The following is a 21,908-nucleotide window of genomic DNA, read 5'->3' on the forward strand; positions in this document are numbered from 1 at the left end:
GCAGGCAGAATGACCTCACAGAGGTCCTCATCCTAATCCCCAGAACCTATGACTATATGGCAAAAGAGACTCTATAGATAGATTTAGCCCTAAGGTTATAACCTAGAGATGGAGACGTTTCTAATCACTTGAGTCCTTCAAAGTACAAGAGAAATAGGTCAGAGTGCTAAGAGATAGAAGAATTAAGGCTGCCTTTGCTGGCTTTGAAGATGGAGGAAAGGGATACTAAGCCACAGCAGTATCTAGAAGGAAAATCCAGTAAAACAGATCCTATCTACCAAGAACTTACAGAAAGAAACAGCCCTGCTGTCTTGATTTTAGTGCAGTAAAGCTGCTTGACTTCTGAGCTATAGAACTGTAGGAAAACAAAATTTGTATTGGTTTAAGCCACTAAGTTTGTGATGATGTTGCAACAGCAGTAGAAAACAATTACAGTGCCTAATTTATAAGGAGGTTCATTTTATTAACAAAAAAAAAGATGTAAAGAGGTAGATAATTCCGAGATGGTATAACTGCAACCAATGACCTGTGTAGAACTATCTTCAAAGGACTTTATTTTCTAGAGATAATAGAAATTCCAAGATTATGACAGATAGTCCTAAGAAAATTGCCTAAAGCAGGGGTAGCAAACTCAAATGCATATGTGGGCTTTGCTGGTAACACACATAAGGGAAATAGGCAAGTTGGATGCTGCTGCAGATTAGAGGAGTGGCCCCACTTAAGGGACAGACCCTAGCCTAGCTGACTGATGACAATGAAAATGCAATGCAGGTCCAGGATTCTGAGATACTTCAAATTTTCAAGAAGCAGAAATCCACATCTTCTTCTGCTATGAAATCCCGTGTTTACATGTTGGAAAACAATTCACATTTAATCAGACAAGCATACCTTATTACAGGTTTGGTTCCAGACTACCGATATAAAGCGAGTTGTACTAGTAATCTTTTTGCTGGTGGAGGGTCTTGCATTCAATTTGTAAAAGATGCAACATCTGTGAAGTGCAATAAAGCCAAGTACAATAAAACGAGGTATGCCTTTATAGACCCCCGCACACAATTTTTAGGCAAAATTTTGGTTATGTCTACATTTAGCCCCTCAGGTTAGTATCTCTAGCCAATTAGTGAACATGTAAGCTACTTTTTTGTTGTTGTTTATTTATCATCACCCAGGGGAGAGACAGAGAGACAAACATCACTGAGAGAGAGACACGTCCATTGGTTGCCTCCTGCAAGCACACTAACCAGGCCGGGGATCCAGCCTGCAACCAAAGTTCATGCCCTTGGCCAGGAATTGAACTTGAGACCCTTCAGTTTGAGGGCCAGTCCTCTAATCAGTAAGCCAAACAGGCTAGGGCAAGGTAAGCTATTTTTTAATGCATTTTGTGGGTTCTCTCATAGTCTTACATCATAAAATCATACTTTGCACTGATTTTGGTAGTTTACCCAAATCTAAGAAACAATGAGTTTTATGAAATTAAACAGAAGACAACTTCAAAATGTGTTCAAATCCAGTTTTATTAGAATTTGAGACTAGGACAAAGTCTTTGACTATGACCACGGGACACACCAGACATGAGCTTACGTTTTTGGTTTGTTGTGGGTTTGGATACATCTACTTTTCTAAATCCTTCATTTCATTACCAAATGTCCAAGTACTTTAAGTTTCTCTATCTACAAAACCCTATTGTTTATAGAACAAGAATTTGTAAAATATGATTGAAAAAATAAAATCCACAGATTCCAAAAATTCTCTTCAAATATTAAGAACGTACAAAGTATACGAAAGACATCTACATTTAGTTATCCAAGTCACAAGGCAGGCATTTGATGTCTGTAGTTTTTATATGTTGCTAATTATAGTTCAGAGACCAAAGTGTTCCCAAAAGCTATAAAACCCTTCACTGACATTCCCAGTATGGTTCCAATAGATTTAGAACAGGGGTGGGAAGTATTGGTCAGCAGGTTGTAGAAGGCCCGCAAAATCATTTGGTCTAATGCTAAGGCATTAGAGGTGAATTAATTAAATGTTTGACCAAAATGTAGCAATCTAACTTTTAAGTTGATATTTGTATGGCCAGAGAATGATATTATAAATATCCAAATGGCCCTTGGCAGAAAAAAGGTTCCCACTCCTGATTTAGAGAATAAGACCAGGAGAGTACTTGATTTGGCCTTTAAAATCACAAGCCTTTTTTTTTTTTTTTTTCTTTAGTGAGATTTTTCTTCTGTAGTTGCTTAGGGAACTATTTGCTTCCTTAATGCCTTATAATTAGCATCTGCCTTACAGGAGATCTAAGTATTGGCTTTGTAAAGTGTATGACTGAACAGCAAATGGCGGGTGCTCCTTAGTTGTTCTCCAGTGATCCTGAAGTTGCCTGTAAGAAGGAAAAAAAGAAAGCTCTGTAAAAATCTTCATACCAGACATTTCAGCTTGTTCTAAGTAGTTCTGCTTTCTTATCAGTGTATGGAAACTCAGCTATGCAATGGAGCCGTATTGTTTTGTTCCTGTTTTAAGAGTAGCTCTTGGGAATCAAAATGCTGAAAACAAAGCAGGGCAATCACTTGAGAAAATTCTGCCCTGGCTTTTCTCAAAGGCTGTACTTTTGTAAGATCCATGAGAATTATTTTCAGTCTTTACATTCCCCTAAATAGCCAACTTATTTCTCCAGAGGTAGAAGAGTGCCATACCATATTACCATTGGTTGTTGCCTTATTATTTTTAGGTCGAAACACCTGTTTCTCAAGGGGAACATGCTAGTCTACATGATCATCTACTGTCATTTATTTGTGGTCTGAACAGCATCACTACTGAAAGAAAAACCAATTTGGCAATCAAAATAGGCATGTTTCTTTATTTGTATAATTGGAATAGGGTCTCAAACTTTGGAAAGGTTAACTCTGCAAGTTATTTGTGTTGTCCCAGCAAATTAGACCTATTAATATTAAGTCACAGCTGAAGTTATATCAAATATATTATACTCTTATTTCTCTAATAAATGAAAACTTTTTTTAGAAATGAGCATATTTTGAACTTAATAAATCTTTGCATCTAATTTAGATTTATTTATAAATTGAAAATATAGTCTCCAAAGTTAATGAATTAGGATATAAGGAGCCTTTCCCCTAAGTTAAGGTTCATTTAAACTTCAATTTGAGAATACTTAAAATATTTAAGTAATATCTAGAACAAAAAAAGCTATGAATACAGTGTAATGTTACCAACCCACAAAACACTAAACCAAGGAGAGAAATTATACTTACAAATGGAGTCCTGATTCCAAATTTGCTATGGAATGTCATGGTGACTTTGTTTTTATATCCTGTTCTTTGATCAAAGGTTTGGCATGTATCAAAAGGTGGGCTGTACAAATGAAGGCTCACAGCAGGTTCTGTATGGCTAATATTTTCTACTCGATGTAAGCCAATGGAATCTAAACAACAACCAAGAAGAACAGATGAAGGGTTTTAGAGGATTGCTGTAGGTAAAATTTTTGTCAATCACCTAAGATCATAAATCAATTAGGTACATTAGGAATGGAATTTCTTGTTAAAAATAATAAGGCACATGCACTCTGTTATTTCCTGAAAACATCCTACAATGTCAGTAAAAGACTAAAAAAGCTTGAATGTACAGTTGACTCTTGAACAACATGGACATTAGGGGTGCCAACTCCCATACCCTATAGTCAAAAATCCACATATAACTTTTGACTCTCTCAAAACTTAAGTTGTCCCCAAGTATCGATGGGGGAATTGGTTCCAGACCCCCCTGTAGATATGAAAATCTGAGGATGCTCTAGTTCCCCACCCCCCTGTATAAAATAGCATTCATCAAAGCATACAGTCAGCACTCCACATCCGTGGACCTCCAACTCGAATTGAAAACATTACAGGTACTTACTGAAAAAAAAAATCTGGGTATACATGGACCCGTTCAGTTCAAACCTGAGTTGTTCATCATTAACTATAGATGAATAGCTTTGCAGGAGAAAGAAAGCTAAATATTCATTCACACATGGAGATAGCCAAGAAATAAAGTGATTTATATTGTGAAACTCCCCCTCCCCGCCCAAACAGCTCAGGAATTGGCAGCATGGGTATTTCTGAAAATGGGGAAGAAGATGGGGCTAAAAGTACAAGAACTGGTTAAAAGCCTATTTCATTTTAGAGTCTTACATCCCGTTTACCACTTCTCCCTCTCCTTCCTTCTGGTAGAAGTTTGAGATCTGGTCTCTAGAAAGAATATAATAGATGAACTCAGGACAGGTGAAAAAGAGGTGACCAAAGTGAAAATTTACATATTGAATGAGAAGAGCCCCACTTTCTTCACCACATAGCTGCCAGAATGCTTCCAGATAGGAATTTTCTTCTCCAGGAAGGAGATGGGAAGCAGTTTCTCAGGGAATCTGATTGGCTCAAGAACAAAGAACAACTGCCATTGGTTGTTCATCAAGAAAAAAAGCTCTGCCAGATTAGCCTAGAACGAAGTCCAGTGTTTAAAGCTACCAACTGTTATTTTTTGTCCCTGGTTTTTAAATATTAGCACACAGCCAAGGTCACCAGCCATTTGAGCAAGTCCCCTAGTATGAAACACAGGGGCCAGAGCAACCTAAAAAGAGCAGCTGGAAACAGACATAATTCAAGAGAAGGCTTAAAAAACAAACTTATCATTAATCTCCTTAGAGAGATAAGACAAAATACTAGAAAAGGACTAGAGAATAAAAACAGCTTTTAGAAATAAAAACCTGAATAGAAAGGTTGGAAGAAAAACTAAGGAAGCTGAGGAAGACTCAAAGAACAAAATAACAAAGATAGAAAATAGGAAAGAAAGATAAAGAAAATCAAGAGGAGGTTTAATATCTGAGCATTGGGAATTTCATAAACAGAGCAAAAAAAAAAATAAGTCAAAGAAATAACTATACAATATTTGCTTGAATGGAGGGAGAGACATGAATTTCCAGATTGAAAGAACCCACTGAGTACTCAGCACAATGAATGAAATTCATGCAACATGGTATATGTCACTATAATATTGGAGACAGAGAAAATATAACAAAAGATATCTCAAAAGTTTCTAGAAAGGAAAAACAGGTTTCATAGAAAGATTCAAGAATCAGAATGACAGTAGATTTTCAACAAGAAGACTGAAAGCGTTAGCTGGGTATCTCAGTTGGTTAGAGCACTGTTCTGATATGCCAATGTTGCAGGTTCAATCCCCAGGTCAGGGTACAGACAAGAATCAACCAATGAATGCATAAATAAGTGAAACAACAAATCAATGTTTCTCTCACTCTCAAATCAATAATAATAATTTTTTAAGACAAAAAACTAAACGATACGGCATTACCTCCATTGTTCTGAGAGAATGTGATTGTCAGGTCAGAATTCCATATCCAGCTAAATTAGCAATCACATTGCAAGGGTTGAATATAGAGATTTTAGATATATAAGGTCTCAAAAAATTCCTTTCCGGAATGCTTTCTCATAGAGCAACTGGAGGATATGCTCCACTAAAACAAAGGCCTGGACCAAGAACGAGGCAGAAATGAGATCAGGAAACAAGGGGATTAGCAAAAGAAGATAGCAAAGAAAAGCCCGGATGATGTGAGGGGACCCCAGGATGACAGTGGAGCCATGGCCTTGAGATCAACCAATCCAGATTGAAGCTGGTCTAAAGGCCCAGGAGGAGATGTCTCAAAGAAGATTAATATTAAGAAATAACGACAAGATACATGATTTTGAAAAACTACGCTGAGAAGAAATTTATAGTTAGAAGAGGGTTTGAGGATGAGTCAAGGAAGGAATTTAGTGTAATTAGTGTAGCTAATATAGGCACCCAATTTGGCCTTATGCTTTATGATCTAGCTCCACGAGGTTGCGTGATAAAGAGCAAAGCCTGGAAGCAGAGGACTTAGGTTCTACTCCCAGCTAGACTACCCTGAAACAACTCACAACTTCTAGAACCCTCAGTTTTGCTCACTTCTAAAAATGGGCCTGATTCTCAGATCCATAAACTCTTTAATTCTATAGCTTACTTCTTTCATAAGATACTGGCTTAAGCACAATCTTGAACAAAAGTTCAATATTCCTAAGAACTGACTGCCTCTACACAAATGATTTGTTTCTCCAATTGCAAATACATACACCACCCAATGCATGCTGGACAATATGTAAACAAAGGCCCTGCAAAAACTAGTTACCTATCCATTAGAGAAGTTCCTGAGGCTCATGTCTGATCCCAATTGTTAAGAATTCCAGCATTATTATTTTTGGTCCATGCCTCTTTTTCTTTGCCCCCATGGTGTACCCTCTGTCACAGTAATCCTGAACTTGGTAATACTTATGGATGCCAGTTTGATCCTGGCCATGTCCATCTTTTTTCTATTACAGTAGGTAACTTGGTCTCCTTGCTCCAATTCTCCCTTTCCTCCACCCTATGTTGCACACTGCTACCATATTGATCAAGATATTCCCCCAAAAATTCTGCTCACCAAAGCAAGCTCTTACTTTAAGCTGGTCTTAGAGGCCTAGGACCTGATCCCACTTTATTCTCCCCTACTCCTGTCCATGCTCATTCTTCCTTCCTCCCTCCAGGTAGACCATTCCTGACAAGTTATTTTTTACTCGTGCTCTTCCCTGTACTTAAAACATCCTTCCCACTGATCAGTATCTATTTGCACTCCTCTTGCACCTGTAATAATAAAAGGTTGTAAATATGTGATTTTTAATCATATGAGTAATTAGTCTACAGAAATATTTAGCTTATTCCACCAATATTTTACCAATTGGCAAAATTTCCCATATAAACATCAGAATTTCCCACTTCTATGGAAAAAGAAGCCAGGATGATCTTGCTGGAACTGGGTGCCTGTTGCTGCCCCGTGGCTTGCACACATCAGTCCCCAAGCCTTATTCCCAGCCTGCAGCACTCATCTATCGTGTCTGTTTGGCTCCTATACTCTTTGCATTGTAGACTCTTTACCTATTCTTCAAGATCTATCTAGGTTCACAAAGACTCTGTGACTTGCTGAAAGTAATTATTCTGAAAGCTTTTTTTGCTTTTCTGTGAGTTATATGGGCAACAAACTTGTTCTTGAAAATCTGGTGTGCCTCATATATTTAGCAACCCTCAAGAGTTTTCTGCTACATAAGAAACTAACACCTTGTGTTATGTGAATGAGAAGAAAAACTTCCCATACAGTAGTCCCCCTTTATCTGCAGTTTCAGTTACTTGCAGTCAACCATGGTCTGAATATATCAAAAGGAAAATTCCAAAAATAAACAATTCATAAGTTTTAAATTATATGTTGTTCTGAGTAGTGTGATAAAAATCTCCCGCTCCATCCCACCCAGATGTGAATTATCCCTTTGTCCAACCTGCTGTATAGGCTCCCTGCCCTTTAGTCACTTAGTAGCTATCTTAGTTATCAGATTTACAGAGAGAGGCCACATTTACATAACTTTTATTACAGTATATTGCTATAATTGTTCTACTTTATCATTAATCATTGCTTTTACTCTTACTGTGCCTTATTTATAAATTAAACTTAATCCCAGGTATGGGAAAGAAACATAGTATATATAGGGTTCAGTACTAACAACAGTTTCAGATATCCACTCAGGGCGGGGAGAGGGGGGTGTCTTAGAACGTTTACCCCTCAGATAACGGGGAACAACTTTGTAATCTGACCTTTCTAAGTGTACTCTGAAACTAATGAACAAATTTAAGCCAGTACCAAGGCCAATATCTGTCTTTAAAGAAGATCCTGCTTTGCCAGAAAAATCTCTATAATATCTTATTATATGTAAGTGAAATAGCATCCAATAAGAGTATGGCCCTTGGAATCAAATTGCTTAGGTTTGAATCCTGGCTGCCATTTAAAAGTTGAGTAATGTGGACAAGTTATTTAATCTCCCTATGTGTTGGAATTTCATCTGTAAATGGGAATAAATGATCTCATATAAGCATAACAAGCTTTCTGGGAAGTTATTATCCCCTTTAAGAATACAGATGTTAATCACTGCCTCCCCTAAAAAGCATTTGGCTTTCCATATCACATTCAGGGGAAAGAATGAATTCTTAGTGAGAGATCTATAAATCACTGCTGAATAATGTGCTTTGTAAAGTTTCCCTTGAGAATATGCTTTTAAGTATATGCATTTTAGAAAAATAGGGACTAGCTAGCATTCATAGCTACTTCCAGAACATTGCTTTACATTTTCTTTTTAAAAAATTTGTTTCTTTATTCATTGATTTTAGAGAGACAGAGGAAGGGGAGAGGACAGAGAAAGAGAGGGAGAGGGAGAGAGAAAGAGAGAAACACCAATTTGTTGTTCTATTTATTTATTTCCACCTTGGCCTCACTCCTTCATTAGAAGACTACATACATAAATTCATATTCAGTTCTAACTATCCTAAGACTTGGCATGTAAATGACGTTTCAGTCGGCACTAATCTACAAGCATGTGTCTCCAATAAGTGTCTCTAGTCCAGATGCAAAACTTTAAAAAGCAAAGCCCACTGCTCTCAGGTTCCTTTTCCAAGCATTTGAAATTAGTGACTTCGTGATCCAAGTTCTACTGCACATGTGTAAGTAACCAATATTTCCGATGGGATTTACAGGTTTTTCCCACTTGCCCTTAGGAAAAGGTTAGGATGTTACCGTTGATGTAGGCACACTGGTTTTCCCTCAAGACCCTTTCAGACTTCTTGATCATCTCGTTGGACTTTTTGTCAGGCCAGGCAAACAATGTCTCCTTTAGATTTCCCTGCAGCATCTTCAGAAAGCAGTGGGAGTTGGTGTGGTCATGGATACTGCTATATAGACACAAAAGGACAACTGAACTCAGCAGATGGTCCAGTACCCAGACCTGCAGTAACAGCCAGCCCAGAGCTGAAGGCTGCACACTGTCAATAGGACATCTCCCAGGACAAAATCCATTTCAGCTGAATTTTGAAATGTCATCAATTTATAATTCAACATTGTGCAATACAGAGAAAATGTCTGCCACATCAATGTATATGAGAGGTTTTCATAATACCCCCTACTAAAGAACAGTTAATTTTTTAAAACCCTGTTATAATACTACTTTCATGAGAAACACAAAACCAGCAACCTTGTATCTTCTCCAAGATACAGCTTTTAATAACTCAGTTAAGCTACACTAAAACTTGATCATAAAACTACATTGGAGAATTTTTAGGAAGGACAAAAATAATCATCTATAATCATTACATCACACTGAGAAGATCACTTAACATTTAATGATTTTTCCCAGGCTTTCTCTCTTTTATCCTTCCTTTGAGGGACAACAGGTACATGTATCTATTGCCACCATCTTAAAATTATACTATACTATATATATATATATAATGTTAACATTTTGAAGATTTAGAGTATCCTACCTATGATTGCATCCCAATATTTGCGGGGGAAAGAAAGTAAATTTGATTTGGGAAAATAATATATTCATATAAGCTTATAGTAAACAGCATTTAAGTTATTAAGTAGGATTAGCTGTAGGGTTGATTAAAATATATACATATAAACCATAGGAAGAACTTGTTTCCTAAACTCACAGAGCCTAGTCCTACTCTTTATATGTAATCTGCTTTGAAAAAATATTGACTAAGGGAAAACTGCTCCACTCTATATGAGTATATAAATTATTCTATAAACCTAATTATCCAAAACCTTATGAACTCCTGTTTCCTTTCTCCCATCAAAAATGGGTCTGGATTATTGTCTCGCCATTCTCAAAAGACTGAGAAGGATCTGTTTAAAGAGATACTAATACTCAATTGGTAATAATGCTGGCAAATGTTTAAACTAAGGACAATTAAGGAACCAAGTTTCAAAGAATTTATATTAGTTTAAGTTGCCTTACTCTCTATAAAAAGAAAGAAAACCATAAACTTGAAGTGAAAAGAAATTGTCTCAATTCATGAATTGCTTTTCTAGCTCCAAATCTGGACACTTAGGTCTTTAGTCCCACCATTATTTACACACTTCAAAATACAAAAGTCAAGTTTTAGCACAATCCCATAAAAGTTTGGAGAGAGAATAAGTTAAACTGGTTACCACCTATTTGATTTATTACTCATTTTGGGGGCTGGTTTTGATATTCATGGTGTATGCCTAAACCCTTCATGCTAATTCCCATGCGATTTTTGTTAGGATTAGGGGACAAATAATTATAAAATGAGATTTGTTAGTTCTCTCAAGCCTTCTGGCCAGCCTGGCACTGTACACTGCATATTCTGGAATAGACACTCTAATAAAAATCTGTGAATAGTTGTATTACCTGCCATGTCCTTCACCCCAACATAGAATCATCAGATTAAATTTTCCATTTCCTTGATCCACAAGATTTCGGGTGTACCTGAAAGGAATGTATTCAGAAGTTTGAATTTGGTTGATGAAACAAGCACTGGTAAAAATAAGTGTGTCACAAAGTATCATTCATTTACAGATGCTATTATTTCTACCTCTAAGCAACTAAGAATGTGGTTTTCTTTTTTTTTTAAATATATTTTATTGATTTTTTACAGAGAGGAAGGGAGAGAGACAGAGAGCTAGAAACATCGACGAGAGAGAAACATCGATCAGCTGCCTCCTGCACATCTCCTACTGGGGATGTGTCCGCAACCCAGGTACATGCCCTTGACCGGAATCAAACCTGGGACCCTTCAGTCTGCAGGCCGACGCTCTATCCACTGAGCCAAACCGGTTTCGGCATGTGGTTTTCTTTTAAAAAAAAAAAAAAAAATTTTATTGATTTCAGAGAGGAAGGGAGAGGGAGAGAGACAGAAACATCAATGATGAGAGAAAATCATTGATTGGCTGCCTCTTGCCTGTCCCATACCGGGGACAGAGCTCGAAACCTGGGCATGTGCCCTGACTGGGAATGGAACCATAACCTCCTGGTTCATAGGTAAACACTCAACCATGAGCAACGCCAGCCAGCTGAATGTGGTTTTTTAATCCAGCACAAATGAAAAGTATTTTTCCCAGTTCATTTTAGACATTTTAATATTTTGAATCGCTGCATTTACAGCTACTCAGTTTTAATTAATGTCATGAAAAAGTTAACAGGAAATAAAGTAAATTCCTTTATTCTCCATGTGACTGCCTCAAATTCAAAAAGGTTTCTCACAGAAGGTAATTGCAAAGTGCATTAGTGTGCTAGGCAAGAACGTTGCTATTGTATTGTCATGTTTTCCCTGGATAGATAAACCTGAATTTGAGAAACAAGGTTTTATTAAATAGCTGTTCTAGAATTCTCCTTAGTTTTACTATAGCCCAGATACAAACCACATTCAAAAGTACCCTTAATGAAAAGTCCTCCACAAACAGGGTGCGTGTGTGTGTGTTGGGGTGGGGGTGGGCGGGGGTTGATCTAAGTACTAGAACATAGGACACTATATTAGGAAAGTAACACTCTAAACCAGTGGTTCTCAACCTTCTGGCCCTTTAAATACAGTTCCTCATGTTGTGACCCAACCATAAAATTATTTTCGTTGCTACTTCATAACTGCAATGTTGCTACTGTTATGAACCATAATGTAAGTATCTGATATGCAGGATGGTCTTAGGCGACCCCTGTGAAAGGGTCGTTCGACCGCCAAAGGGGTCGTGACCCACAGGTTGAGAACCACTGCTCTAAACCTTTTACAATGATGAGAAGAGAGTAATAAGCAAAAAAATAAAATAAAATAAAAATAATAAAATAAATCCTGACCAAAAACAACCACAACCACACCATCAGAAAATAAAACTCAACTTTAAAGTTTCTATTGGTCCAAGAGGTACTGATGATGTCATCTAATTAGCAAAGTTTTATGACATTCACTTAGACCAGTGGTTCTCAACCTTCTGGCCCTTTAAATACAGGTTCCTCATGTTGTGACCCAACCATAAAATTATTATCGTTGCTACTTCATAACTGTAATGTTGCTACTGTTATGAATCGTAATGTAAATATCTGATATGCAGGATGGTCTTAGGCAACCCCTGTGAAAGGGTCATTCAACCGCCAAAGGGGTCGAGACCCACAGGTTGAGAACCACTGACTTAGACTGTCACTTTTAAGGAAAGCAATCTTTACCCCATTTCTGGGGTAGTGTTTGTTCATATGGTCATCTGTTCACTTAAGTCCTACATGCCTCATCCCCCCCCCCCCCCCCCCCGGCCTCCCCCCCCCCCCCAGCCCCCCAGCTGAAGGCCAGGTGCTGGCAGAGCAGGATAAGTAAAGGGAAGTGATTAGTAAATGCTCTTTAGATGTAAGCCATCAACTTTTATGACTTAGCAAGGGGCTGTGCCTTTAATTCACAGTAAATTTGGCTCCTGGACCAGGATCCTACTTCTCCTCCACCAGTCTTAGGGTCATCCCTTTTGTTTCTCTGGGGCTTCTAACAGAGAATTCACTGTTTGGTTTACACTGGAACACTCTGTTTTGGTTCTTCTGCATTGGCTTTCCCAAGGTCAGAGATCAGAATTCCTCAGTGTTTGGACTTGCATAGGCAGAAAATACTATCGAATTGATTTCTGCTGTCCCTTCTCCCTCCCTCTCTCTTCCACGGAACACCCACCCATCTGTTATCTTAGTGAGCGGTATCTCAGATACCTGTGGAATAGATCAATCCAAGCAGTTGCATTTCAAATGGTTTAGAGCTTGTCAATCAATATAAATTCAAAGCCCCTGGAAATATCCTTGTTCTAAAGATTAAGGGCACTTACAGCCTGGTTAATTAATTTCACTTGATCAAGAATATCTTCAGGCAGAACAAGAAAACTACTATTATATGCCATATGTCTACAAAAAGTTTAATAGTGGTTTAGAGTGTGGGCTCTGGAACAATAATGCTAATTTGGATCCTGGTGCCACTTCTTGACATAAGTATGACCTTGCACAGGTAATCCAAACTTTTTATTGCTTATCCTTTCTTGCCTGTAAAATAGGGATAAGAATGGTACCAATCTTGTAGGACTGCCGAGGTAAATGAGTTAACACACATGTAAAGTGACTGCAATAGCATCTGGTCCATAACAGCCCCTCAATTACTTGGAGCTAATGGCAAAACTAAAAACTAGACTCTGCCCTGGCCGGTTTGGTTCAGTGGATAGAGCGTCAGCCCTCAAACTGAAGTGTCCCGGGGCTCGATTCCGGTCAAGGACACAATGTTTCTTTCTCTCCCCTCTCTCCCACTCTCTCTAAAAATAAATATATAAATAAAAATAAATGGAAAAATATTCTCAGGTGAGGATTAACAACAACAACAAAACAACAACACTAGACTCTGGTAACTTTATTGGCAGCCACAGAAGAAATGAGTTGATAGGAACAAAAGGAATTTCCTAGAGACACTGCCGACAAAACTTTACCAAAAGCCCCAAGTATGTCTTGTGAAATGACTAACAGAATCGGCTCCCAAGGAAAGCTTAATCTTTCCTTATTCTTTTCTTTCAACTATGCCCTTCAACCCAACTAACCATAAAGACTGAAGCGCTGGCTACCTTTCAGAAAGAACCTCTCACTCTTCCGAGTGACTAAATTTCATTCCTGGCCCCAGAGGACTGGTAGAGATTCATTTTTACTTAATCACCAGGCCTCCCAGGGCATCTCACTCCAGCACAGCTGGGAAGCAGCGGCCTTCAATTTACATTCCAGATCCTCAGAATTAAGGATAAGAGAAAGCATATTGCTGGGGGTGGGGAGAACCGAGAGACAGTCCTTTAACTTGCGAATCGATAGTGGGTTTAAATAAAGCCATCGTCTGGGAAGTTAAATTGGTTTGGGAGAGGGGTCACCACAAACTGAAAACGAGCAGTTGACAACTCCAAGACAGACACACACACAAAAATGCCTGTTGGCAGGTGCTTGCTTGCAGGCGACAGAGGGCGAATGATGGAGAACCAGCGGCGGGGAATTGTGCCTCCACCGCTACCCTTTCTCCGGACGCTGATGTAGTTCTCCCCCGGGAGCATCAGCCTCCCTCAGTCCAGCCAGTCGGTTTCCCAGGGCCCTGCATCCGAGGCCGGGAGCAGAAGGAGTGGGGGTTTGGGAGCTGAGAAGTTGACTCGTGAGAAGTAAATAGAAAACGGGCGATATGCGGCTGCCTCCCCTACGCAGGCTCCACCTTCGGCCCAAAGCGCGGAGGGCGAGCCGGGCGGGCGGAGGAGGCGCAGCGCAGCTGAAGGCCCTGGGGCGCTGGGGGCGTGGGCACAGGGGCCCGCACTCTCCCGAAGCAAGACCCCCGCCCTTCCCACCTCGCCCGCTTCTCCGCGGACTCCGAGAGGCGCACCCCCGGGCTTGGAGGCCCGCGCCGCGATCCTCGGCGCGCAGGGCTAGAGCGCACTCACCTGTACTGGTCGTACTTGGCGTACACGGACCACTCGGCGGGGTCGCTCTCGTAGGCTTCCATGACGGCCTGCACCTCCTCCACGTTGACCTCCTCGCTGGCGAAGAGCTGGTGCAGGATGCGGATCAGATCGGTTAGCGTCCGTGGCTTCAGCACCTCGGTCTGCTCCATCCTTTGCAGAGCTGGCGGCACGCCTTTCTCACTGCGGGGCTTCAGCGAAGGAGCTGAGCGAGCCTAGGAACCAGGGACGAGGGACCCGAGCTGCCAGCCAGACAGCCACACACACACACACACCCCAAACACTTGAGAGCCACAGCTAAAGAATCCCTGGCCAAGAGACCAAGACACCCACACCGGGGCGGCGTGGACCTGCGATCTAGGAGGACGTGCGCCGTACACAATTCAGGACCGAATCCGCTGGGTTTAGCCTCCCCAGCCCTTTTTAAGCTCTCGGAGTCAGCGGGAATGTACCAATGGCCCTGGGAGGGTGGGGAGAGGCGGGTGCAACCTGAGGAAGGTGGTGGCGACGGCGAGAGCGTGCGGGCCAGGCTCACGCACTCAGCGTCCGCCCTCCCAGCCCTGCAGCCCTCCCGCGAGCCCTTCTCTCGCGAATCCCCGCACTCGCGGGGGGCTGCGCGCAATCCCTCCCCCACATTAACAGGCTCATTTTGGCCTCCCATCCCCACCCCCTCCCACACGCCCCTCCGCCGGCGTTCCCTGGGAGGTTACTGTTGGCCACCGGGGTTCCACACCCTGGGACGCAGACCACTGGGTTCGGGAGAGAACGGCTGGGGGTAGATGGTGAAGAAGGAAGGGGGCCCTACCCGTCAGAGAGAGCTGGGGAACTGTGAAGAGCTTGTGAAGGTTGAGGATGGATTCCACTTCCAAGATGGAGATCTGTTTTGATCGATTGAAACTATAGGTAATATGCTTTAGGCTAAGGTGAAAAGAAGTGGAAGTCTTCAATTAAAAAAACACCTTCTATTGAATTTATTGGCGTGACATTGGTGTTAGGTGTACAATTCTATAGTACATCATCTGTATATTGTATTGTGTACTCTACTGAAAGTACATTTTGACAAAGGAGACTCGGCTGTCCAGCTAGATTAGCAAGTAGATCGATAGAAGGCCAGGTATCCCTCTTTGATTTTAAAATCAAACATTACCTAAAAATTATTCAGTGGAAAGACCTGATATTTCAATTCATGGTGAAAGGAAATGCTGTGTGTGTGTGTGTGAGTGTGGTATTTTTTTTCTCCCAATGCAGTATTTAAAGTGTTCTACTAGACTATTTAAATACATTATTTCTAGAAGCAGTGCTTGGAAAACAAGGCAAATTAAGTATGAATGAAAAAAAGAAAAATGTGAGGGGCAGAAGAAATGCAAGTGTAGATTCCTTTTTTCTCATTAATGGACCCAGGGAATAACTTGCACTCAAGGTTATTAAAGGTTTAAACTTCTGGAAGACTAGTCTTTTTTCTTCTTCTAGACTTTGCTTTAATGTATGTATATACAGGAGTGGGCAAAAGTAGGTTTACAGTTGTAAGTACACAGAAATTTATTCTTTTCTATTCACTGGCATTATAATGATTTATTACTTATGATGTATCTTTTAGATAATGATGGCTGGTAATTTAACCTATTTTTGCCCACCCCTGTATGTAGAGTGTATATATTATGTACAAATGTACTTGTGTTAACAATGTTCTTCAGAAGTACAAATGACAGCTCAATCACCATTGTTCTGAAAGGACTTTGGGTAGAAACCATGCCAGAAGACAACCTTTTGTGATGTGTTGCAATTAGAGGATCTAGTAACTTAATACTTTAGATCCAGAGAGGTAGTTTTACTGTACTCTGCATTGATCAGGGCAATGATTTACACATTCTAAGACAGTCATTGACATGGGGTGGGTATCCAAAGGAGGGACCCAGAATAGAGGTCTATAAATATACACCTATCTATCCATTTTTAAAATCATGCCCTACATGCCGGACACTGCTCACAAAACGAAGTCTCTGCCCTCACAGGGTTTATGTTTTAACAGGGGGGAGGGCACAGGTAGACACACCAAGAAATATTACATACAGTATACATGAAGTGGACACAAATACTGTATACTATTTACAATGCAGGAAAACTAAAGCAGGGGGAGGACAGTTAAGGGTGGTGGTATTTTAGAGGGCCTAGGGCAGTGGTCGGCAAACCGCGGCTTGTGAGCCACATGTGGCTCTTTGGCCCCTTGAGTGTGGCTCTTCCACAAAATACCGACTTCTGCGCATGGGCCACGAAGTTTCAATAGCACTGTATGTGCACGCCCACATGTGGTATTTTGTGGAAGAGCCACACTCAAGGGGCCAAAGAGCCACATGTGGCTCACAAGCTGCGATTTGCCGACCACTGGCCTAGGGGAACATTTTTTTTTTTTTAAAGATCTCACATTTAGTACTGAACCAACCTACTATTTCAGGGGGAAAAAATCAACAGAGCAAAATCACAAGTTCATTAATCTTCCAATTAAAATGCCCCAACTGTCCAGACAGTAGCATCTTTTCAATCATTTAAGGGTGTAGGCAACCTGGATACAGCATAAATATGTGAGTCATCTCTCATGTGTGATTTCTCATAGGCCCAGTTTGATTCTTCTCCAATGTCTCTTCGAGTTGTATTTGATTTTATTACCAGTTTTCATCCGAATCCATTGGGGAATGGGCTGATTCTGCTTTTGTTTCTTGGCCAAGAACCTCTTGATCCTGAAAGTCTTGTGGGAAGACATGGTGAAGGAGAAGCGAATGCGCGCACCTCAATGGCGGGGAGAGAGAGAAGGAGAGAGAGAAGGAAGCGGGAAGGACGTATTTAGTGGCACTGACAGGGTGGGGAGGGGAACACTCTTGATGATGATATTGGATCAGGGACTGAAAGATGTGAGACATAGTTTTCTGAGGGAAGTTTCCAAGTAGAGGAAACAGAAGTGCAAAAGCCCTAGGATGGGGAGCAAGCTTAGTTTTTGAATAACACAGATGAACATGGATATGCATGGCAGGGTTTACAAGTGGGGACTCATCACAGAAGATCTTGCTAGGTCTTCAGCTTTTGCTGATATGGGAGGCCATCTCATCATGCAGACATTCTATCATCTCACATCATCACAAGAAGGGTGAGAACTGTATTTTGAGATACCATTCACATATTTCATTACATCATATTGTTATAATTGTTCTATTTTATTATTGTTAAATCTTACTGTATCTAATTTATAGGTATGGGTATATCTATGTATGGGAAACTTTATCGTAAGTATGTATGTATAGGAAAAAACAATACCTATAGGGTGCAGTTCTATCCAGGGTTTTAGGAATCTACTGGAGGTCAGGGGTAAGGTGGGGACTACTCTACACAAATTTCCTTTATTATTGTTTTTCAAAGTTAAATTATACTTTGAAAGCCACACTTAATTTCATTCACTTAATATATAATGAATTACTGATTAGGTATGTGTAAGGCAAAGCACTAAGTATTATGTGCGTGGGTACCAAATAAAAAACCCAAAATCCTATTTTTAGGGACATTACAATCATGAAAGGGTATTGGACACAATATTTATAAGGTAGTATGCAGCAGTGCTGTAATAGTGGTAGTTTACTCTAACTGTTCTTACAAGACAGAACATCTCCCCCTTGACTGATTCAGACAAGCTTTAAGGAAGTGTTAAAATATAATTAGGCAGAGGCAGGATATGACAGGGGGAAGGTCAGTGCACTTCCATACTGAATTATATGAGCAGATTTAACCAAGTTAACTGCCACGCATCAAAATGGAAACCATCCCCACATGCCATGATATTCTTAATTTAAAAAATCAATTTTCAATGATTATAAAAATATATTACTCACAATTTGGGTGTTCTTTAATATTTTCAGCTGAAAATTCTCATGAAAAAGGATTTTAAAGTTGGTCAGGGCTGCCACTTTGGGAAAGCATTTTTTTATAGATGCGAGTGCCTTGTGGGGAAGGTTCAACACTTGCGTCTACAGATGCTTATGGCATACAATGGGTTAAGAAACAGAAAAAACAAGCACATTCAGAGACTAGTGAGTAATCCAGTGTGGGTTGAATACTGATGTAGAGAAATAGTACTTGTAGGACTAAACATGCTGTACTGCTTTCTGAATACTTTTCCTCCCATTATGTGGTCTGTAGCTGACTTACTTGTTGCCAGAAGCTTACCCAGTATAATTCTTGAAAAATGAAGCTATATGAAAGGTGACTGTCATACCCCTTCCCTTGAACAATGCACTTCCCCACTTTGGGTTATACACAACTGAACTGCTATATAATCGAAGGCATAGTCTGCACTTTTCAGTTTTTTAACCTGCTTAGAGCAGATATTTAAGGTCCCTTCAGGGTTAAAACTTCTAGAAATTCAGATTCCAGAAGTATCCAATCTTTTTTAAAAAATATATTTTTATTGATTTCAGAGAGGGAGAGGGAGTGAAACAGCAATGATGAGAGAGAATTATTGATCGGCTAACTCCCTGCACGCACCACACTGGGGATGGAGCCTGCAACCCGGGCATGTGCCCTGATCAGGAATCAAACTGAGATCTCCTGGTTCAACCACTAAGCCACACCAGCTGGTCAGGTATCCAATCTTATTTTGATTACAGATATTCTTAGCTTAATTTATACCCTAAATATGAGGAACTCATTATGAAGTTCTTGGTGTAGATACCTTCTAAGATGGAAGCACAATATTCTAATAATTACATGCCCTCTGTATGTTGTGGGTCATCTTTGCACAGTAAGATAAAGCATGACATTACTGACAATGATTTTCTCATGAACATAAAAAACAAAATATAACCCTCTCCCCCCTGCCAAGTTTAATTACAGTTAACAGTTTAAACCAGACATCTGCAAAAAGTTTTGTGAATTGTGTATAAGGTGCCCATCACCCAGCAACTTAGGGGATCCAGGCTTACAAGTAAGTGTTGCAAAGTTAGCACAGAATAATTAATTATTTGGCTAAGGATTAAGAGATAATAGTGTAAAAGAGATAATAGTGTAAATATGGTTTGTAATAATGTAAAACCCTGTACTATATCTTCAAGGTTATTAGGAAAAAAACCCCACAAGGTATATACATATTTAGCTAACCTTAGATTTAATTAATAAGTTCTTTAGATCAAAAAGGAACAATTAAATTGATGTCACAAACTCAAACTCAAATAGCTTTGATTATTGAAGTAGTAAATATCCCATCACTTAAAACCTTAGTGGCAAATATTAAGTTAAACACATTTTTGCTATTTGTTAAATATATATGTATATAAATACATTCACATCCTTCAGTAACTATTAATGGAGGAAGCTACAGAACAGATCCACATCCAACCTATTTGACTTGAAAATGATAGTATACTTTCCAGCTTCCAACATATATATAAATTTCTTACCTAATCTGACAAGATAAATTTGCACAATTCAACCTGTACTATTCCAGTGCTAATTACTAGCTGTATTAATTTATTACACCAGAACATTGGCATAAGGGGACTAAAGAATTTATTCTTGGACAGAAAATGAGAACTGAACAGCAATTTCATCACTATAAATGGAATTCTTCCTTAGCACCCCCCTAATGCTAATGTATGGCAGATCATTAATCATAAAGTACATTATTTTTGAAAACAAACACTTAAGAGAATTCTTGTACATACTTTAGATTCTGTTTGGCCATTCCATTCAATTTATTGGAATGCTTTTTTAATGCTGCATTACAAATATAATACAGAATTTTTAAAAAGTTAAATCTCACCTCAAGCAATTACCAGTCTAATGGCATTAGAAAAAAAAGTACTTTTAGTTATGGCATGAAATACACGTAAAACTAAGGCTTTTGTTCAGTTTTTCTTTGAGTATTTTCAAGTTGAAAAAGACATTATAAAAACTCAAAGATGTTGCCATGTTTACTTGAGTACTTTTGACACTGTAAAAGAGACAGAAGACGATCATAGCTATAAACATTGGGACTCCACAATCATCAAATGTTAGGACTAAAATAGGTGTATAATTCGTCTAAAATTTTTTTCACAATAAAACAATTAAATCTAAACCTTGCATATTCTCTAAAGCAGTCTTTCAGTGTGTCAACATACATGTTCTCTTGGTTAGGTATTTGCTAGAAATAGTTTTCTCCTCCATTATCATCTGGCAAAGAGGTAAAACCAAACTGCTTATTTCTGCCATCTGGGCTGCCCTCTACTGGACTATGTAAGGTATAAAGCCAGCAGGTCAATGAGATTTTCTTTCATAATACTGTAGATATAAATATATACAAGAAAAAGTATATCCCATACCTCAAACTGAACTTCCCAGGAGCAGCACAAAAATAATCTTTTAGTAAACTAAACTGACTTTTACAGTGCTAATTCTACAAGTAAACAATTTCAGTCATTTTAAGAACTGATAAAGAGGTTTTGTTGATTTGTTGATGGCAGCCGTTCTGACAGGTGTGAGGTGGTATCTGTTGTATTAATTTGCATCTCTGATGATTAAGGACATTGAGCATTTTTTCATATGTCTCTTGGCCATCTGTATATCCTTTGCCCATTTTTTAATTGGTTTGTCTTCCTTTTGTTAAGTTGTACAACTTCCTTATATATGTTAACCCATCAGATGTATCATTGCCAAATTTATTCTCCTATAGTGGGCTCCATTTTCATTTTGTTGATGGTTCCTTTTGCTGTGCAGAAGCTTTTTATTTTGATGTATTTCCATTTGTTTATTTTCTCCTTTGTTTCCCCTGCCCTAGGAGATGTATCAGCAAACATATTGCTACTGGAGATGTCTGAGATTTTGCAGTCTGTGGTCTCTTCTAGAATTTTTATGGTTTCAAGACTTACATTTAAGTCTTTTAACCATTTTTTTTGAGTTTGTTCTTGTGTACCGTGTAAGTTGGTAGTCTAATTTCATTTTTTCGCATGTACCTAACTTTCCGAACACCACTTATTGAACAGACTGTCTTGACTCCACTATATGCTCTTGCCTCCTTTGTCAACAAATGACAAGTGCTGGTGAGGATGTAGAGAAAAGGGAACCCTAGTACACTGCTGGTGGGAATGAAGATTGGTGCAGTCATTATGGAAAACAGTATGGAATTTCCTCAAAAATTAAATATGGAACTGCCATTTGACCCAGTAATCCCACTTCTAGGAATATACTCTAAGAAACCTAAAAACCCAATCAAAAAGAATATATGCACCCCTATGTTCATAGCACCGCAATTTACAATAGCTAAGATCTGGAAACAGCCCAAGTGCCCATCAGTAGATGAGTGGATAAAAAAAGCTGTGGTACATTTATACCATGAAATACTATATAGCAGTAAAAAAGAAGGATCTCTTACCCTTTGACACACCATGGAGGGACCTGGAGAGTATTATGCTAAGCAAAATAAGTCAGTCAGAGACAGACAAGTATCACATGATCTCATTCATATGTGGAATCTAGAGAACAACATAAATTGGTGAACAAAATAGCTCTA

At 39.3% G+C, this 21,908-nt stretch overlaps 2 protein-coding genes across 2 annotated transcripts; both read right to left on the minus strand.

The window, feature by feature from the left end:
• Positions 1-1,496: 1,496 nt before the first annotated feature.
• On the minus strand, positions 1,497-14,774 carry CDO1 (cysteine dioxygenase type 1). The gene is made up of 5 exons (XM_070412490.1): positions 14,363-14,774; positions 10,305-10,382; positions 8,663-8,817; positions 3,261-3,430; positions 1,497-2,374 (listed from the first exon to the last, which is right to left on the minus strand). Exons 1-5 carry the CDS (start codon positions 14,530-14,532, stop codon positions 2,345-2,347), a joined length of 603 nt encoding a protein of 200 aa, XP_070268591.1. The 5' UTR covers positions 14,533-14,774; the 3' UTR covers positions 1,497-2,344.
• A 1,967-nt stretch (positions 14,775-16,741) lies between these two features.
• LOC139008829 (large ribosomal subunit protein eL39-like) lies at positions 16,742-21,749 on the minus strand. The gene has a single exon (XM_070412500.1). It carries the CDS (start codon positions 17,136-17,138, stop codon positions 16,986-16,988), a length of 153 nt encoding a protein of 50 aa, XP_070268601.1. The 5' UTR covers positions 17,139-21,749; the 3' UTR covers positions 16,742-16,985.
• Between the last annotated feature and the right edge of the window lie 159 nt (positions 21,750-21,908).

This window comes from Myotis yumanensis, unplaced genomic scaffold, assembly GCF_028538775.1.
Source record: "Myotis yumanensis isolate MYYU_CA2020_CCGP unplaced genomic scaffold, mMyoYum1.0.hap1 SCAF_4, whole genome shotgun sequence".
In the NCBI taxonomy this organism is placed as follows: Eukaryota; Metazoa; Chordata; class Mammalia; order Chiroptera; family Vespertilionidae; genus Myotis; species Myotis yumanensis.